At 40.1% G+C, this 21,866-nt stretch overlaps 2 protein-coding genes across 3 annotated transcripts in view; one reads left to right on the forward strand and one right to left on the reverse strand.

The window, feature by feature from the left end:
• Positions 1 to 8,851, forward strand: part of zbtb20 (zinc finger and BTB domain containing 20) — a 28,254-nt gene extending 19,403 nt beyond the window's left edge. For both annotated transcript variants that reach the window (XM_056594518.1, XM_056594519.1), the window contains one exon: positions 17 to 8,851. In XM_056594518.1, coding sequence (XP_056450493.1) covers positions 17 to 546 — 530 coding nt within the window. In that variant the 3' untranslated portion in view covers positions 547 to 8,851. The remainder of the gene's footprint in view (positions 1 to 16) is intronic.
• Positions 8,852 to 16,515: 7,664 nt separating this feature from the next.
• si:dkey-251i10.1 (uncharacterized protein LOC100038774 homolog) lies at positions 16,516 to 19,100 on the reverse strand. The gene is made up of 4 exons (XM_056594522.1): positions 18,780 to 19,100; positions 17,378 to 17,864; positions 17,146 to 17,286; positions 16,516 to 16,960 (listed from the first exon to the last, which is right to left on the reverse strand). Exons 1-4 carry the CDS (start codon positions 18,888 to 18,890, stop codon positions 16,803 to 16,805), a joined length of 897 nt encoding a protein of 298 aa, XP_056450497.1. The 5' UTR covers positions 18,891 to 19,100; the 3' UTR covers positions 16,516 to 16,802.
• Positions 19,101 to 21,866: the final 2,766 nt, after the last annotated feature.

Consider the following 21,866-nt stretch of genomic DNA (forward strand, 5'->3'; position numbering starts at 1 on the left):
CTCTCCCTCTCTGCAGGCGAGAAGCCCCACCAGTGTAGTATCTGCTGGCGGTCCTTCTCCCTGAAGGACTACCTGATCAAACACATGGTGACGCACACGGGCGTGCGCGCCTACCAGTGCAGCATCTGCAACAAGCGCTTCACGCAGAAGAGCTCGCTCAACGTGCACATGCGCCTTCACCGCGGCGAGAAGAGCTACGAGTGCTACATCTGCAAGAAGAAGTTCTCCCACAAAACCCTGCTGGAGCGCCACATGGCGCTGCACAGCACGGGCGCCGCCGCCGTCACCGCCCTGTGCGGCTCCCCCGTCGGCCCCACAGGGCCCATCTCCATCCCCATGCCCATGGTCGTCGCCGAGCCGGGGGCCGGGGTGGCGGCCCCCGCCATGCCGGTGAGTGCCGGCGTGGGGGGCGGAGTGGGGCTGGGCGTGGCCTCGGAGGCCGGCTGCCAGGACGGGACCACCTACGTGTGCTCCATCTGCCCCGCCAAGTTTGACCAAATGGATCACTTCAACGACCACGTGCGCATGCACGTCTCCGACGGATAAGTACAACGACAAAAAAATTTACAAAAAAAAAAAGATGAAAAAATACTCTTTTTTTTTCTCGAGAGAAAAAAAAAAGAATGAGAAATTTAAATGGCACTAGATTTTTCCTTTTTTCGTTTGTTCTTTTGGGGGTATGAAGAGTAATGAGTAGAGACACTGGCACGTTGAGTTCCCAAAAAATGTTTTTTTTTTTTCTTTTCTTCTCTTTTCTTTGTTTGTTATTCTAAAAGAAAACAGATTGGTGGCCTTAAGGCTTAGTAGTTTGAAACTGATCTACTGGATGGATCCAACTACAGGCCTCTAAATGTGTGCTTTCCTAAAATACTGATTATGTGTTGAACACTACCGAAAGGCCTACACGAGAAACACATTACACACAAACACACATATAATGTAGATATGTTTGTAGGAGTATACAAGTGCATATGTATGTGTGTGTGTGCGTGTGTGTATTTTGCATATGCGTCTATGTGGTCGTTTGCGTGTGTGTATCTGTGTTTGTGTGTGTGTGTGCGCGCGCGCACGCGCGCCCGTGCGTGTGTGTGTGTGTGTGTATGTGTGTGTGTGTGTGCTTGTGTGTGTGTACGTGTGCATTGCCATGAAATGTTTACCATGGCAGATGTGAGCCCATATTGACCAGTTTGGAACATGAATAAGTCCAAGCTTACTGTGGTATAATTTACAACAACGACGACAGCAAACACACACACATCTGGGTTAGGCTTCATATTCCCTCTAAAATACTGATGGTCACAAGGTTGCCTTCTTATGTAAAATAAAAAAAACAAAAAACAAACACAGAGAGTACTTTAATTTGACACTGGGTTTATTTATTCCCATGGTTTTTAAGGGATGACAATGACGCTGTTGTCAAGGTACCAGTTTGACTCATTTTAATTGAAATGCCATGTTCCTGTTAGCAGTCACAGGGGTTTCGCACATGGTTTTATTGTCCATAAATCTTGATGGCTAAGAAAGGTTGAGTTTACTCAATTTCGAGTGCGTTGATGAGACAGTAATCGATCAAAGGTCATTAACACTTTGGAGTTTGAGCTTTTGACTTGTTCGCATACACTGCCACTAATATCTTTAAAGACTGTTAAGGCTGGTAGAACACTTCATTTCAAATCCTAACATATAAAAAAAAGAAAAAGCCAGATTTTTTTTTCCGGCTTTTTTTTTTTTTTGGGCCTTTTACACTCAGAGTTAGGGCTTGAGTATGCTGAACGAAACTCCTCCTCTCTTACCGCTCGCATCTTTCACCCCACTGGTAAACCATTGGTGATTAAGGTGTTATCAAGGGTAGCCCAGTCATGTGGCTGCAATTTTGGAATCAAATTATATCTGAACAGTGTTCAAGCAAGGCTTTCTTTAGGAGGGTACAGAGGGAATAATATCTATCAAACCTGTAAAAAACAAAAAAAACTGAACAAAAATGCCGTCCTACTTCCTTCCTGGAATCTATGTACAACCTGTTCCCAGGTAGAAACTACAATCCTTTTTTTTTCTCTCTTGATGCACAGCACCACCTAGTGGCACAAATGGCATGCAACATTTCTGAAAGGAAATACAGTCACAAATCAAGTACAACCACCAATGTCACCGGTATGCTGGTCAAAGGATTCAAAGTAATGAAGTGTACATTCCTTATTTCCGTTTAAAGTCAAACAATCAAACAGACCCAGAAGTGGTCGTTTTAAAAATAGTTTGGAGGAGAAATGTGTCAATCAAGCATGAGGTGACCGTGGTTTCCCTATTATTTAATTCATTTGGTTTTCTTTCTAAATCAGAACCAGGAGCCACATACAACTGCTCGTATCCTCTCCCTGCCGGATATATCGCGCGTTGGCGGTTGTATTGTGATAATATAACGACCCACACACGGCTCCAAGCTGTAAGGTCCTCTTTTTTTAAGTGCTACTTTGCACATTGTCATTGAATGCCTGTGCTTAATATGTCATTGTTTCTGTTCCTTTGAAATTACCCTCTGCGGTTTTCATTTAATCAATTTAACCAGCAGGAAAAAAAACAATAATTTTAATAAGTGGACTGCATTGTTTTCTTGCATATATGTTGCACTGCCTAAACCAATAAGTGCACTACTGTTAGCAGAGATGTTATAGTTCTAGCAGAATCAGCTTTCAATCTTATCTTTGGTTGTAGAGAGTAGAGAGTAGAAGAGCTATTTTTTCCTTCCTTCAATTTATTCAATAATAAGCCACCCAACATTTCTTGGCTTTTGTAACTGCTTGCCATCACATATTTACTTTCATTTTCTGCTGTTTTTTATTTCATTTCAATCTATCACAGTGTGTCTGTATTTCTCCTTTGAACCTTTTCAATGAATCTATTAATTCCCCCCAGTGACAAATGTACATACATTAGGACAGATTCCTATAAAACCATCAAAGCCAAACAAAAACAACATCAATAATACAAATAAAGACAATAATAATAATAATAGTATTCATAATAATAATAATAAGGTGTATCCTATGGTGTATTTGGAAATATCTGGGATGTAATGGAATGCAGTGTGAGACCTGTCAGTGGTAGTCGGGACCCTTCCTCTGTGTTTGTGAGTGTCCGCGTGACGTGTAGCCCAATCCAACTGTTAAAAAGTGAAATATGTGTGAACTCTGTGCTTCCTTCGCAATATGCAGCGCCGGTACTCTAAGAAGCAGCGTTCCAAACCACCCAGGCGGATAGAAAACAGGGCACATGATGTGGATTTGATTTCAGACTAGATCAAATATTGACCTCTTGGTTATCCCTAACCAGAGAGGCTCTGTATCACGTTCGCTGGTGTTGCCGAGCCGCGATTACACACTCTTGTGGCGTCGGTTTCACACTCCACAGAGTACAGTTTCAATTCACACCACTAAAAGGGAACTGATATTTACTATTGGAACAAATGTTGTCCTAAGAGAAAGCCCGCATTTAAGTCGCCCCATCACTAAATCAAAGTACACCAGAGTTCATTAAGGAAAGAAAATACACATTTAGGCACTAAACCAAACCAGTTGGTTCAATAACGATAAAAAAGTAGCAACTAGTTTTGCCTGTGGATAAGTATGCCGTCTGTCGTGCGTGTGTACTGTTGGTGGTTACCATCTGTAGCGTTGGTCGCCTGCTACTTTGTCTTTACACAGCACCACCAAGGTTTTCTCTATTGCCTTAACAGACAATGCACTATATAGAATATAGAATATATATAAAGCAACTGCCGGGATATCTCCAACCGCATTGCTATGGCACACTGCTCATATTTTGGATTTATTTTTGATCTGCTCAGTACAGACTCAAGCACTGCCAAACTAACATCGCGATGTATCTGAAAGCAAAGACGAATATACTAGTTTAGTTGTGTTAGTGAAGTGTGTGTATTTGGTGATCTAGCATTCCTTCTTGGCACTTATCTGCATCTCGCAGTTTACCTAAATTTGCATATTTTGTATTATACATATATTAAATGCACTATTGACTGTAGCTAGACGCGTCTTCTTTATAAATCTGCTTGTTATCATTGTTCTTTATAGTCGGTTAGCTTAGTTAGCTTGGCGTTGGTTTCTTTTCCGGATTCATGCTATACAAAATGTTTCTTTTTTTAAAAAAAAAGAAAACCAGTGATCCAGATGAGGGCTTAATGACTGATTCTTATGGTCCGTCGACGTTCTGTATTTATTGTAAGGTGTTGAATGGCAAACGAGGGTTAAGCGAGGAGAGCTCCTGACTTTTTATTTTAGCTTGTGCGGCATGACCTTCCACATGGCGGAGACGCCACATGTTGCTCCGTGCCCGTCGTTCTCCTCTTCTCACGTTGCTTCTGATAGCCATTATTCTCGTGCTTTTATTCATAATCCTCAATGTTGCAAATGGTCTGGCATTTTTAAAATGCAAAAAAAAACTTTGCAACACACCCCTTCACCACGACCAATTTCTCAATTGTGCTTCTGTAATTGCTAGATTTAAAAGAAAAAAAAAGAAAAAAAAAAGTGGAGACCTTTCGTTTGTAAAGTGTATGCTATACATATATTTTTACAGAACAAAACGTGGTAACATAGATAGCCTTGAGTCAGCAGCTTTTTGTATGGTGTTTAGACGATATTATTGTTTGTCGTGTGTGTGTGTGTGTGTGTGTGTGTGTGTGTGTGTGTGTGCGTGTGTGTGTGTGCGTGTGCGTGCATGTGCCTGCACACAGTCCAGGGTCTACTTCGGCGTCCCTCGTGCGTTCTTCTTCATCGTTATGCATCTTCATTTCCGAACCTAATCCCGCATTTTTCAGGCCATCATATTGACTCGTCTATTCATAGTTGGGCGTGATATGATAAGGCTACTTTAGCGGCTAAGATGTCCTCCGTGTGTGCTCGCTCCGCACACACACAAAGTCTGTCGAGATAAAACGAGACAGGAACACATAAGAAGCACGGCTAGTAAGCAGAAAGGGTTTGGGTCCGTGAGGATACGTCTGTCATTCTCTTCAGTCTTCACACTTCATTCACCTTTCATCTCCATGCATGTACCAAGTCTCAAAGTTCAACTGTAAACTGTAACTCGTACTAAGATGCAACTCAACTCAATGAATATTCAACGACAGCTTTCTTTCCTTTGGTCCTACTTCCGTACATACAAATACCTAACTTCTTATAAATATACGATGTATATAAGACCATCTTCACACAGATACAGAAATACATTTTCAGATAGTTAGATAAAGAAATACATGCAGCTAGGTGATACCTTCTGGGATATAGGGGATACGCCTATCAAGTGCCTATTTAAACTATACAACATATTCATAGATTTGCTCTCCTCTGTTGCACAAATACAGTATATACACAATGGTCTATTGAGATGACACTATTTATGCTTGACTGCTTGAAGGACGTCGTTCGACGTGGGTGTATCCTTTCGAGAGACCCCTTTAAAATACCCGGCATGTTCTATTCACAAAACATGATATATGCAGTTTAATTTGCAGCTGGCATTTAATATATTTATGGAGGATTAAAAGATTAACGGAATTCTGGTGCTCGATAAAATAAAATAAAACTGGCCTTCATTTCTAGGTTTTAATCATTTAGTTTTATTTTCTGTGATAGGAAGATTATTCAAGTGAGGTTCCCTTGCTGTTTGGCATTTATTTGGGCATTTGTTTTTTTTAGTTCAAGTCACATTCGACAAAGTGAAAGAGAAAGTAGCCTTGTAAAGCACATCCATTCTGGTACTAAAACCCAAGGCTTTACCATCGGAATACATCTTGTGAATTTATTTTGCATTATTCTGTTTGGAACTTTCTCTGTCACTGGATTTAAGCCCATTTTACAGCTTGAATTGTACTTCACGTGTTATCACTAATTGGCTGCTGAAATTGTCATTTTTTTTTACTACAAATGTTGACTGGCTGTATTGATAAGCAAGCATTTAGCAATCATACAATCACGTCAAAGAAATGTGTGTAATGTTGGACGCTGATTGAAAGCCTTGACCCCATAATGTCGGGTTGCCAGAATAGGAGCACAATCGTCCTTTTAAACTTTTATAATTCTTGAATTGGAAAATGTGGATAACTGTTGGTATTCGTCGCCCCTTGAAAATAGGCGCCAACATTTTGACGACGATAATACACAAAATAATAATAATTGCAGTGTCACCTGTAAGGATTGAATTGCTCACTTTCTTCTTAAGATAGCACATTAATTCCCTTAATTTCTCTTTTACATCCTCCCAAAATACACAATCTACACAGAGTAAAACTAGGAGAGTATAGCTATGAGTGAAACCGTAATGTTAAACATTTAGTTTGCATAAACCTATTTTTAAGATATTTAAAAAACATAAACAGATCACTTCATACCGCTTGTCCCTTCCACCCAACTTCCATACCACACTCAGACGTTTTCTTGTACGTTTTTTGCTAAGCTACTACACACTGACCAGAAACATGTAACAGTAGGCCTATCCTGGATAGCCTGGGATAGCCTACATGCTATCAAAGCTATTAAACATCCCTATGCTAACAGCCGCCATGCTAACTTTTGCAGTAACACAGCTGCTATACTTGCGGTCGGCTTTCTCAAATACATTTATTAAATATAACAGAGGTTAACCAGCATGTGCCACTTATGAGTTATACTAAATACACCCTCTTGTCACCACACAGTTGCATTTAAAGAGCTTCGATTCAACTAAATCGTTATTTTTGTTTTGATGGGGGATATATATTTTAAAGAGTGTCCCTTCCAGTCAAATGTTTTTTTTCGGTTGTGAAGAGTTTAATTTTGGATATAGTTTAGCCTACGAAGACCTTACATGTAGCCTGTTCTGTGTTTATCGGTCGGGATCCTACGAGAGCTATCTGAACATATAGTTTTCTAAAAATGTCAACAGAAAAAAAGCAACCCAAACTGAAAAAAGTATACATTCCTACGAAGCCCAGCACATTCCAGCCCAGCTAGGTGTTCTCCATCTTCTTCCACACTAACCCACTTAACAACCAGTCCTGATTTCACCAGGCTCACCCCTTTTACACATCGGTCGGCGCTCCTGCCGTAGCGAGCACTGCCCCTGCTTTGTTTCCCAAAGTTGAGAGAGAAAAAAGGGTACCCATAATTTATCTCATACATTTTAGGAATAATCATTCTATCATTCTGAGAGGAGAATAAGATCTAAGATCGAACAGCCAGCGATTACATGATAATTGTCAGAACAGGCATGCAAACTTTCAATTAAAAAAATGTAATGTAGCACTAGTGTTTGAGAAAAAGGTGTGGTCGTGTGCGAGATGGGGCCATTAGTATCGCTAGAGGCCATTTTAATTGCTTGTTTTTTATTATTTAAAAAATACCAAAGAATGGTAAGAATATTTAGGGGATCTGTATTTTAGTGTTAGGGAGAAAATGTGTTGTGTGCGTGTTTCCTATTACAGTATGGACTTGTATAATCTTCAAGATTCCTAGTTGATTTGATTTAGTTGTGTGTGGCAGGGTGCTTGTACAGACTGCATCTATCTCTCTTCATTAACTCCCATCGGTTGGTGTCATTGTTGTGTTACTTTCATACGGTAGACCAAAAAAAAACATTTTTTTAAAGAAATGCAACAAAAAAAAGAAAAAAGAATTGGACACAGTAGCTGGGTTTTGAGCGTTGCATGTTATAGTATGTATAAGGTTTTAAATGTTGCATTTTTCAAACAAGTAGTTATATAAGGGTTAGGTTTTTTTTTCATACTCACGTAAGCAAAATTAAGGTAGAAATGTTTCTATGTTCACATGTCTGTTTTGTGCTTTCTTTGTTAGAGACCATTTGAGAGTTTAAAAATACGGTTGCTCTATTTTAAATTCTAAAAGTGCCCCAAATACGTTATTCTGACAGAGATCACGAACAATGAAACTATTGTTTTAGTCACGAGACGGACCAAGATGTTACGTTTGCACATATTTGTAGTTTTATTTATCAAGCCAAAAAGGAAGAAAGACATTTTTGACCCCCCAACTTTCAGTCTCGAAGCATTCAATCCGATCGGAGCAGAAATGCTTTTGTACTCATCATTTTACAATCCTTTAATTCTCACCATTGACAATTCACCACCTTGACAAACTCAAAGACAACAAAGGAAAAAATAAATTAAAACCAAACTCAGTTTCAATATGATAAAAATGTGGTCCAAATACACCAAGTGTGTGTCAAAACGAAATGGAAAGAGTATATTTTTATATGATCAACACACTCTGAAACCCATAGCAGAATGTAACCGATTGACAATACTTTACATTTAAATTCTTAGAGAACCTGCTGTATATTTTTCATTTCTGTCTGAACTCTATCTAAAATTTGAATAAGTTGGGCCATGTTTCATTACTTGTCGTAAAGGTCGCATTTCTCAATTATTTTTATAAGAATGTGTGTGGTTCCGCGAATCAGTGATCACACGTGTGTGTGTGTGTGTGTGTGTGTGTGTGTGTGTGTGTGTGTGTGTGTGTGTGTGTGTGTGTGTGTGTGTGTGTGTGTGTGTGTGTGTGTGTGTGTGTGTGTGTGTGTGTGTGTGTGTGTGTGTGTGCCCTCCATCTCAAGCACTTCCCCTATGACTTCCTGCCATATCTTGTATGTAGATGCTTTTGTAAAAAAAACTTTATTGTATTTGGGTTGAACTATAACGTGTGTGTTTTGTTTTTTTACATGTGGATAATTTGTTTAGCTTTAGCTCACCATTTTTACTCTCTCTCCCTGAAATACTTCTCCTATTCAGAACAGAGCAGAAGTGGAGCAGTTGCTGTAAAGCAGACAACCAAGCAACCCTTACAGTTACACGCTGCGCTAACGTAGCTCTCCCTTCTGGCTTCAATGTTAATTTAAAAATACAAGTTGGTTTATTATTATTATTAATAATATTATTATTCATTTTATTATTATTATTATGATGATGATGAAACAAGCTTGTTCTAAATGTATTGACTGCTGTTTTAAAAAATGGGGGATTCATTTTTTCGTCGTCGTCGTGTGTGTGTGTGTGTGTCTATGTGTGTGTGTGTTTGGGATGACGTTGTGTAATCATTTGATTTGTCGAACACTGGACTTGGGGGGGTGAAATTTCGTACATTTCATAGATGAGAGAGAGTTGTTTTTGACAGACTTAAAACTGCACACCATCCTGACAGATATACCCTTCCGAGTGTACAATACATGTCTAATACACACTTCAAATATTACCATAGGACTTCTATACAACGTATAAGCAAATCATTTATTTTATATTGCTTCAAACTGCTGCGTTCATTTGAGCATGAGTAACCAGTGCCCCAAGATCCTTTCTCTTTTCTACCCAAATTGTTGCAGGAAAGGAAACCAGTAAAATGGAGAGTTAAGTCAAGTTGGAACGTTTTGATTTGGAATCAAAATGGCGGGCCCCTTGGCAGCAATCCAGCAATCAATATCACCTGGGAGGGTATTGCTGTACAGCAGATGTAACATGTAGTCTTGTTAAAGCCAAACACCACTTCCCAAAACCAGAAAGAGATTTGCACTAAACATTTTTGGTCGAATGACTTTTTTTTTCCTATCAAAAGCAATATAATTCAGATCAGTTAACACATTTTTAAGAACATGAAGGTCATCTGCCCCGACAGTAATGCTGATGAAATGTTTAAAAGAGAGTTTGGAGCATTTGAGCCTTCTTGAATAATGGTACAATATTTGGACATTTCTGCCTTTTGATTGCACTTGAACTTGGAATTCGGTATGTTGTTCGGAGGAGTTTTCTACTCAGTACGTACCCCTTAGTACTTCTCTTGTCCAAATTCGAGGGGGCATTACCACTGTTCTGATTGGCTAAGCTTGTTCTTTATCCTCGTGTGATATTTTTTGGACAAATCAAGCGGCTCGTTACCCAGAGAGAGACAGGCAAGGAGAGAGGAAGGACCCATGTCTAAAGTATCTTCATCACAAGGCCAGTCGTGAAGATACTTGATAAACTCTATCAAACAAGATACACCCTACCATGTCAATGTCTGCCCATACACCTTCATGTTCACACTATTGTATCACGTTGAAGCAGATTTGGTATATTTAATGTTTTTATTTGTTTGTTTTATATCTTTATTTTTTGGGATGACACAAAATGCTTTAAAAGTAAAACCATGTATGAAATGCTTTTGAGAGAACATAGATTCATAATGCACCTTTTTTTTGTAACGCACGCCACTGTGCTGTGTAGAGAACTTGTGTCCATCAGTCCCCAGCATCCCTTTGGCAAATTCAACTGCTATGGTCAATCGATGACGCGCGTAACCGCAGAGGGTGATAATATTGAACCAGTTTATTTTATTTTCTCTGTCGATCGATACGTGTACAACATTCAAAACATTCGCCATGTTCTTTTTAATCTGACCGTAGTAGCTTGTCCCGTCCCCCCCTTGGCCCTGTGGTGTGCTGAGAGATGTGGCGGTCTGTTTAAATATGTCGCGTGTTAGAGGAAGCATAAGTACGTGCCTTCTTGTAATATCCTTGGTGAGCTCGTTATTATTGAGAAGCTGAAGCCAGCCAATTGTGTTTGCACTAAAAACCAAATTGCTTTTTGTGATGTAGACTATTTAAGCAAGCTTGTTGCGTCACTTTAACCGTTCAGTATGCATGAGGGTGAAATTGGTTAAGTCTAGGGCTAGAGCTCATCTGTTTGACCTGTAAACCAGTGCAGCTTAGAGGATCTTGTGAATATATCTTGGCTTAGTTTCGCATTCAGTTTTAAATTCCATCCTTTTTTGAATAATCGCTTCACATGTTGTCATTTACCAATCTCCACAGTTTAAAAAAAATGGAAAAAAAGAAAAAGAAAGAGAAAGCAAATAACACACACTCACAGTGAATACAGTTTTTTTTTGTACCGTACGCCATGGCTGGACAACCACACATCTGTACTAGAGATGCTCTTGTCTCTGTAACCATGGGAACACAACCACACATCTGTAATAGAGATGCTCTCGTCTCTGTAACCATGGGAACGCATGAGGTCGCCTCAAGACTATTGGTTCTAATTCATTTAGATTTTGTTTTTGAAAAAAAAAACGAAAGAAAAAAAACATGTGTATTTATTACTTATTATTATTTTTGTTGACATCTAAGAGGAAGCCCGACATGCTTTGAGTCTTAAAATGCACCTTATTCATGTGTGAATAGGCTGGCCTAGTAATATCTGATTTAGCACCTTACCCCACAGCATGTTTTTACACTTTATGCCAGTTTAAATATTCTTCCATCCGTATTCTTTCTAAAAGAATTATTTTAATATTTTGTGAAATTGTTTAAAGGGATGTGCCAAAGTTTGGAGGCGATCTCCCCCCAAGTGTTGGTATCATTCCCCCCCTTTCTTGAGTTATAGCAATGGTATGTCCCACCTTTCCTCTAACAGTGTGTGGAAGCAAGCTATTACAGCAAACAGTATCATTATTGTCCTTTTACAATAAGCCCTGTATTTCACATATATTTACCAGTGATGTGTATTTGTTATTATAAAGAAAATAGCCGTAAAGCTTCATTATGTTACATAATATTGTGACTTTTTTCGAAAAACTGTGAAGACTTATCTTGCATATACTTTATACAGAAGTATTAAGCCTTAATACAAAATACTAAAAAAAGTGTGGAAGAATAAACTGATTGTTGCTAAGTAAGGATGATTTTTGTAAATGTTACCAGCACTTTTTTTGTAATTTTCACCCACTGAGGTATTGTACAAGTTCGAGCTGTTTGTGAAGTTTGATTATGAAGGAATAAAAACCAGTACTTTCCTGTACTTCACACAACGTTACTTTGCTCTCGTCTCTTTTCATGAAACCCTTTTCTGTCCGTTTCTTTCTCCTGCCCTGAAATAAAAGATCACCTTCACCCAATATCTCTGCCAGCCGTGCTTACACCTTGAAGATTCATTGAAACTGTTTTTTGGATTGGGTTTCTTGATCTAGGCTGCCTGAAAGAACACGCTCTTGACATTGTTTCAAAACACGCTCTTGACATTGTCTTAAAAGGTCTATTTTGCCACCAGGTGTTAGTTGATGAGCCATTACACGCCATTTAAAAATCCATCAATTTATGACATCAGAAGAGGGAGTCCACTCACAGATTGTTGGTGGACAGACCAACTCTTATGACACTAACATTATTATGTCATAAAAGATGGATTTTTTTTAACAGCTTCTAATGGCTCATCAACGTGACAGTTGGTACTAGAATAGGCGCCCTTTTCTGTGATATCATATAGTATGGCCTTTCTTACACAAAAGGCTCTGCTGATCAGAAGATCCACTGCACTTATATTTCGATGTGGGACAACGCTAACTATTACATGATAAAACCCACGTATATCACATGTTGGTTCAAACCATTGCTGTACCATATTTTAGATTGCATATTGAACATTTTGATCGTCTTCAGATGGAAAGACTACAAATGAATATAGAATAGATACTACTATAAATATACAGTATAATCCACTTGGATTGAAAGGGAATATTACTTCAGATAATTTTGTGCCATTAAAACGTAATAGTCTTGGTCAGTGCAAAATGAGTCATGGTGCTGTCATGTTAAGACCATTAAGATGATACAAGCCCCTCCTAAACATCCCTTTCTCTGTCGATTGCTTGATAATCAATAAGTCTTATCATCCATATCAGTCATCATCCATCAAACCAAGAGAGGAAGAAAGACCTCTCTGATTAAATATTAACGGAATATTTCATATCACATTTAGCACAGGACACACAGGCTAGTAAACTAACAAAGGATATTTTGGGGTTGTTTATTTGTTTTACTTACATACTAAACATAAAAATAGGAGAAGAAGTACAAACATTATATGTGTACTATGTACTATATTATTATCGATTTGGCAAAAGGAGCCCTGCTCATCGCAATATTTTAATTTGATTAGGATGCTGCATCATTGAGGCAGACTCCCCATAATAATAATAATGACAAAAGCAATAATATGAACAGCAACAATAATTCATTAAGAATCTGAACTTCACCCCCCTTTCTCATTGGAACACTACTCATGGCAAGCTCTATCTCTGATTGGGGGAAAGCTTGCCTAGTGATACCATTGTACAGCGAGTGTGATTGGCTACGGCTGATTGCCTCAGTGTGTAGTGACGTCCCTGAGGTTTGAGTGTAGTGTTTGGTCTCTTCAGCCACATGTGGGCCACACAGCGTGCTCAATGGGCGGGGCTCAGACAGGGGAAAGCACTCGCACTCCTTATGCTCATAATGTATAGATAATGCAATATATTAATTATATTATATTATACACAGGAAACGATGTCCATGTCTACTATATATATAAAAATAGATATGAGCAACTCAAAATATCTATGTCTTTATATTTAATAGATTGTTTTCTAGTTGAGGTATGGGTATCCACTATTTTCTAGTAGAGGTTTGGGTATTGATTATAATAAACTCAATCTCTTTTGATTCTCAATAATTTCCGACACGCATATGTGTTTAGTTGCACTTTCCCAGCAGCTGATATTAACTTACACACAATCATCTTTGCATCATACAACAATAGTACATATAACAATACTATAATCTGAATTATACTATATGCGCGTCAATCGCGATTCCTGTACAGTCTGTCATGATACAGCTCACAAACTCAGGTGTTTGACTTGTGTTGAGTCTTGAGTCAGTGTAACACACTGTACAGATATCAAACACCGCAAACACCGTACAGATATCAGAAAGTGATGGAGGAGGGAAACGACAGCCTCAAAAGACAAAGCTGTCCACGAGAAAGGTCACCGTGAATTGACTACAACCAAACACACACAACTTCTATACACGTGTTTGCATTGGCATCTACAGGTAGGCAGTGCCCCCATGGGAAAGAGATTCATGATTCAATATCTCAAGAGAAAAGTGATGCAATGAAATTGAATACTGAGGCAAACAATCGCTCCAAACAAAACGCACCACCAAATTCAGACGTGCCACGCCCACCGCTATAGCAGGGTTTATTAATTATTAACCTTAGTATGAATTTAGCATTTGTGGCTGGTGGAAAACATAAATTCTACATGGATGTGTTACCAATTCATAATTGGATGCTTCTTTTTTGTTTAAACACCGCTTGATGTGTTCAAATGCTGCTTATAATCCATATTGCTGGGGCTGAATATTTTTTTGTGATTGAGTCCTGTTCTCTGAGAGGGCGTATCACGTTTCTTTACCGCGGCAATCGAAGCCCTTGAGCCTCTGAACAGATGCTGCAATGGCGCCACCATGTGGCGTTTGCGTGTTACAATTCTTCGTCATTCAATGGACACGCCCATTTGCACTCTTTCAATGGGCCAAACTACTGCAATAGAAAATATACACCATGACTGTACAGAGTATAGCTCCTGAGAAAAGGGCATATATAGGTGCCGACAATTGAATAAGGAATGGACGCTGTAATTAACAGGTTCAACAACAGGTGTAGCTATCATGAACAAATTTAATTCATGGATATGGGGTTTTTATCAATGGTTCCGAGGAACTGTTTTACTAGCCTTAAAGGCATGTATACAGCTGGGGGATATGTGTTTTAAGTTGCTTACATGCTTCCCGAACAAACACTCATTTGGCCAGTTGATGGTGATTGATGGCTATTGCCGGATGAAGTTTCATGTTGGTGAACATGTTGAATACTTGTTGGCCAACATTCATCAGTTTTTCTCGATTGTTTACACACAAAAAATTGAACTATGCACACAATTCTGAAAACTTGAAGCTCATGTATCAACTACAAGACTCCAGACTGCTAAACTCTAAGCACCATTCCACTGTTTTCCACTAAATAAGCACAAATCTCATAATTTAGCACACTTGGTTCACCTGGATCACACCGGCCTTTGAAACGCATCAACTAATTGCCAATAAGTCTAACTTAATTCTCACCTGTTCAAACTCAACCGGCAAACCACTTCAATCATGTGTCAGAGCATAAAAGAGGACTCGGTGAGCTCTACTGTGTTGTAGATAGGGTCCTTTGGCCTGGTCAGGATTGGAGGTGGGATACTGATTAACATGTAGATTTGTTTCACCTCATTTGTATTCTTTTTTATTTTTTGTTGGCCTACGAAAAGCTTTTTATGCTGTCAGTTCAGCTTAACATTTTACTGTATTGCAGTGAAAATATATATATTTGCTTTGTTACCTTTTTGTACTTGCACTGATTTCATCATTATATCCCCCGAAAGACAGTCTAAACATTTTCTTACTGTAGTTTATCATTTTACTTATCAGTGCAATTACTGGACTGTAATTTACCAAAATAGGTAACTGGTGTATTGTCAGAACAATGTTGCAGCATCAACTATAGGTGCACACTATGACTCTGGGAAGCTGGGACTGTGAGTTTAGCCCATTGGACCTCATTGGATAGACAAATATGCATTGTATCCTATTCTGATACGATTGTGTCAATGCAATATTTATGATATATTCACAGTATTGTATTACAATATGGCAACAGTCTTTATACTATATGTACCACCTAATTGCAAAATAAAGCTATTTCTAAACAATTTTATACATTGGAATATGTAATATGGCCTCATAAAGCCAAAACTTGTAAATAGTATTTTGAATTGATCACACCAGTCTTTAATTGATATCTCTAAGAGATATTAATTTGATAGCGGTGTTTACGGTTCGGTGAAGAAAATCAGTTTTGAGAAGAATTTGTGTAGTTTTGCAAAATGATACTCTTCTCAGGTTTGGGTTTTGAGTTGAGAAAATGAGCTAGTTTCAGAAAACGTATTTATACGAATGAGAAAAACAGTAAGGTTGGTTGTTGAGGCCTTCACTGATTAGCAACACAAACCCTAAATGTAATGTAATAAGGTATACTGGTTTACAAGGCAATATCACTATAATATTGCAATTGTTTATTCAATATCCTCGGTAAAAAATATGCCGACCATGGCAGAGCATTCTGTTCCTCAGACAGTTTATTTGTAATAGAATATGCACATGGTGGTTGGTTTATTCCCCGCCTCCACCATAGCATCAGACGAGCCTGCCTTTAACGTCCCGGTAATAAGTGCAAAATCTGGTGCTTATGAGCAGTTACATAATTTAACCAAATGACTAACGGGCAAGCAGCAACGTGATGCATTTCTATAGTCTGCAGTGAAACGATTTAAATCCCAATATGGCCGCGAATCATTTATGCTTCAACTTGACCGATGCTTCACTACAGATGGCTTGTTGCGCCAATGTCACCACCACCTTACCCTCGCTAAAGCCCCAGCAGGTCTGGGCCCAGCAGTTACAAACGCGTCACTCTAAGCAGGGAGGATAAGCGGTGGGTATATATAGCCGCTGGGTATAATCCCTTCGTGCCTTTTAACTAACCCAAACCAGTGTCCGTTTCACCTGTGGTGAGGTGGGTGTGGGAGAAGGAGGAGACTGCAAAACCACAGAAGTCAGTTTTAAGTTTGTTCCCAGAATAAATTTATTTTAAGTTAGGACCATACAAACCTACTGAATGACAGGAAGGGTATCAGATCTTTTACAGGAATGACATTGCTCAAAGAGGAGGTGGAACGTTTTAACATGAAGATGCACGAGGTACAGCCATTGCCCTCTAGTGGTGAGACACTAGTAGGTTGTTCCCATTAAATAAGGCTGACTGCTGAGTCCATAGAACCGGAAATAATGTTACATTTAGCCAGATTTTACAGTGATGTTAAAAAAACAACATATACAGTGAGGATTTAGAGGACCTTCTTCAGCTCGTCGTACAGGACCAGCACGAAGGCGCCACCCATGCCCCTGAGCACGTTGGACAGGGCTCCCTTGAAGAAGGCCTTGCCACCCTCATCGCGTGCAATCTTCTTCCAGCAGTCGATGGTACCAGTGTACATGATGTCCGCTAGTGGGGGGGGGGGGGGAGCATACGTTAAGTACCAATCCAGACGGCGAGGCACCTCATTACAAACCTTTGCTTCCCGTAATCCAATTCCCAGCCAGTTTAAACCCTAGCACCCATTACAATTATATATGTTCAAGTCACATGGAGCATTGTTAATGGCCCCCCCCGCGGCTGTAGCGTCTTACCTCCTTTGCGTCCAGACTGCATCATCATGCGCCTACGCACGGTGTCGAAGGGGTAAGAGGTCAGGCCGGCAACGGCGGTGACAGACTGGGCGATCATCCAGCTGACCAGGATGCTGCCTTTCTTGTTGTCGGGGAGCATGCCTGGAGAAGAAGACAGACAACCTCATTAGATCATGGCCAATTTGAAAAACCTTGACAGTAGTTGGGAAAAGCAAGTGTAGGAAATGCATACCCTTGGCGGTGTCGTAGATGCCGAAGTAAGCAGCCCTGTAGATGATGATGCCCTGGACGGACACATTGAAGCCCTGGTACAGACCACGGATACCGTCGGACTTGGAGATCTTCTTCAGGCAGTCGGCCAGGCCGTTGAACTCACGACCGGCGCCGGGCTTTCCGACGTCAGCAGCCAGACGGGTCCTGGCGAAATCGAGGGGGTACACGAAGCACAGGGAGGTGGCTCCAGCCGCGCCACCGGACGCCAGGTTACCGGCGAAGTACCGCCAGAACTGGGTGCGCTTGTCGACTCCGTCAAGGAAGACCTTCTTGTACTTGTCCTTGAAGGCGAAGTTCAGGGCCTGGGTGGGGAAGTATCTGATGACGTTGGCAAGGTTACCTCTCCAGAAGGATAGGAATCCCTGCTCCTTGGGAATACGGACAATGCAATCCATGATACCCTTGTACTGCATATCTGCGGTGATCTGCTTGCTGGCATGTTGGACCTTCGAGGTAGAAACAAAAAAAGAGTCGAGCATGAATATCAAAACTTTGGATTGTCAAAGACAGTGGGACAAGTTAGGCATTAAAGAGCCTTCGAGGGTTTCCTTGGCAACCATGTTCTAAAGACGTCGGCCAGCTGAAGGTCATCCATCAAGCGCTGGGCGTTAATTAATGTCCGACCGTAAGAGTTAAATGACATTCAGTACAAAAAAATAATTTACGGAACGACCGAGTTTTGAAGGAGACTATCTCTAGCAAACGTCTTTAAAACGCATCAAGGTGAGCCTTCTTACGGTCCAAATGAATGTCAACCAAAACCTTGATAATTCATGAAAGACATGCAAATCAAGTCATAATGTCTGCAAAAACACGTAGTAGGGGATTGTGCAACTTGTCGGCCCGGCTTGAAGGAATCCTCGGGCCTTCAGCCAACTTTTGCCGGCAGTGTCAACGCCTACCGGGGAAGGCTCACATAAAGAACGACCATAAGGGCAAAAAAACGCCACAACGGTGACGCTCATTACAGTTCCACAAATATGCTTTTTTGTCGTTATTATTATAGGACACATCATGATGGTCTACATCCCAAATGTCAGGGAAGACGTTTGTCCTTTGTTAGCCGCGCGAGCTAAGGTTATCGCTGAGAGTAGCCGGGACGCTAGGAGACTCGTGTAGGTCATTGCACATCCCGTGATGACCTCAGTTTTATACACTCTAAAGACAAGATTAATCAAAAGCTTTAAGTCTGTTAGACTTTTAAAATGCATATAGAGGTTGATTTATCCCCATGCATTACTCAGTATAGACTGAAAGGGGGCTAAAGCCCGGGTCCAATTGTGGTAACCCAGATTAAGGAAGCTAGCTAGTGCTAGCTACTAGTACGTAGAAATAGGGGAAGAAAGGTCTTGTTAAATTACCTGAAGAAGAAGCTTCACTCTTTCGATGGGGGCAACGGCTGTCTTGGAGATGGCAGCAGAGATGCCACCGGCCATGAAGTCCTTGGCAAAGGAGACTGCGGTTTCATTCATTATGTAATGTTCTTCTCGGCCGCCTTACAGATAAATCAGTACAAGTTCCCCACACTACCCTTCACACAACGGCCTACGACGAAATGGCCGATTGTGCAGGCGCGTTCGGAATTTAACGGGCGTCCGATCGCGATACAACACGAGAGTACACGTCGCGCCTTATTCGTCGAGCTGAGAACGTCACGGTGTCAACGAAAACAACCCGCCAATGAGGCGCGTAGTCGTCATCGTTTGGGTGCGTAAGTGGGCGTCCCGACTCAGATTGGTTTGCCGGAAGCCAGATACGCCGCAAAGTACACCCGTCGCCACGCCCCCTTCCTTTCCCTTGATCCCGGACCGGCGCTGTCAACTGGTTTGCTATGCGGAAGTCGCTATCAGCTGTGATATCACAAAATAGCCCACCTTTGCCCCATCATGTGTATTTACAAGCAATTTACAATGGAATTATAATAAGAACGGATTGCACGTGAGTCAGTTATTGCCAGGCCGATTACGGCGAGTTGTTAATAAAAAAAAAAAACGCAGACACACACACGCACACCATGCCCCCTCTGCAATGCACCTCATAACCTTCCTTGAGGAAATAATGGTGGCAGATAGCCACCTCTATATGGCCTATGGAGCGCTGTTAACCTTCAGGGAACAGCTTATTCGGGAATAGCCCTTACCAACGATTTACTTGCCCATCATGTGTGCGGTAGTATTGTTGTATGTCAACATTATTCTGCTGTGACGTTTGTCTCGTTCTGGTTCATGGGTACTTGATGTACTATTCAAAAAAACTTAACCTCTGCCGTTTATCCGGAGGCAAAGGTTATCTTTGAAATAATTAGAAACTAGTATTGGGCCCGCAGTTTTTACTGAAGTAATGATATCAAGCCAATTTGATCTTTCGTCTGTTCAAGGGTATTAGGTATTAGGTATTTTATAATTTGATTCCATGTTAACATTTAATAACTAATGAGTTTCATATCTCAATTCCAAGTGTAGTATATGACAAATGGACACTGTCAAATCAACACACAAATCAAATAAAGAACAAATTAAAGAAATATACAAATATAAATAAGGATTTAGTGATCAAAACTATTGGCCATTTTTTGCACTAGATGGCAGTATAAGACGGGTGCATTAATTGGGCATGCTGTAGGTTTCACATTGCAAAATGCATTATAGCTTTTCAATCAACATTTGTCTAGCATTAAACTTAATAATAATCCAACAACATTGTTTTTGTCATATATATACTGTATGACCCTGAGTAGAGGTAACCTGAGCTGGTTCCTTCAAGAGCAGGTGTCACACTAACATGACACACCCACTGCACGCCCACTGCATTGAAGTGCTCAACTTCAACCCTGGCCTAAAATGAATGACAATGAAATTCTTATCACTAGTTCCAATAGATATGGACTACTCTTGGTGAACTGTGTAGGGATATAAATAGACAGCTGGCTAAAGTGTGTATAATAGGCTACATATACAGTACCTCACTAGGCACCACATGCAGACACCATGTGTTTGTGTGTGAGTTTCTGTTTGTGCGATATGTATGCATGTTGAACGTAGTCATTTGAAAACGTGTTTTCTCCTATGTTCAGAGAGACTTATGCAGACGCACATTGCACATAGCATGCTAACAGTAAGCTGCCGTTCTATATGTACATTCTAGCAAGAGGGAATTGGAAATTTGAAGAGAAACATCGAGGTCATAAGGTCGTAACATGAGGGACCAAAGAGGGGCCGTAGGAGCTAAATACGAAGGTGAGAGAGCACTGCGACCTTGAGAGAGAGAGACCAGAAATAGCCTAAAGGTCATAAATACAAGCCAAAGACCAGCACTATTTAAGGTCATACATAGGCTCTTTACTGCCATGGCCGCCTGATATACATTTACAATGTATACAATGGTTCAACCTTTCAGCAAAACGTACAAACAAAGCAATACACTTATATTAGATAATCAATTATTTATCAATCATTTTGCATGTGTGAATTTTCTTGAGGTATTCTGAGCATCTGTGAAAAATGCAAGATGTTTTTAATAGTTTGCACAAGGCCTTACCTTATTCTTCAGCTTAATAATCTCCACCAATGGAAAGCCGGTGTAACAACAACAAATAAAACGACAAACTTGCATAATGTACCTGCAACAATGACCTTGCTATGCTACCTAGGTGGCTATCACACTCCACCTAGGTGGCTATTACTAGGCTCCTCCAAAACCAGTACAAAGGGAGGTGATGTTGAAACCCTTTTATTGTTATAGTTTGAGTATAATGATACATTTAGTGATCCATGCTGCCATTTGAGATATCCCTGAGCATGTTTGGTGGTGGCTAATTTAACCTGCGCACATTGGTTGCTCAATTCACACCTCACCCAGCCCCAGAGTCAAGTCAGTCTGACCCGAGGCCAAGTGAGGCTGCCTCCACCGGCCATCATCCACACACACTCCACAGTATCAATTCAACAACAGGTTTGTTTGATCATTTGTAAACAATGAGGAACAACATCAACTTTATCATCTTTGAAAATACAACACATTTCATGTGAAAAATTATATAAATATTAACATCTGCCTTGATATATTCCTACGCCTATTCATTTATAATATAAAGAATGCTGTATACATCCATGGTACAATTATGTAACGTGACCCTTTCGACACGTTTCCGCTACTGGAATGATGTATTTAGAAATAGCACTGGGGAATATCGTTATGGATTGTAGCTCACTTGACTGATCCTCTATTTCTAGAAAAACTAATGCAAAGTTACCGAAAAACAAATGTAAAAAGTTTGTTATTTATAATTTTAATTGAATAAGAGATTGTATTATTTTACCCTAACCCTTTCCTCTATAGTTATCCAAACCTATTTAATTTTTTTTAATATGTTTTTGGTTCCGTCACATGTTATTTTAATTACATAATCAGACCAAAAAAAACCGAATTGTAGGCTACCACTATCACAT

This window comes from Gadus chalcogrammus, chromosome 7, assembly GCF_026213295.1.
Source record: "Gadus chalcogrammus isolate NIFS_2021 chromosome 7, NIFS_Gcha_1.0, whole genome shotgun sequence".
In the NCBI taxonomy this organism is placed as follows: domain Eukaryota; kingdom Metazoa; phylum Chordata; class Actinopteri; order Gadiformes; family Gadidae; genus Gadus; species Gadus chalcogrammus.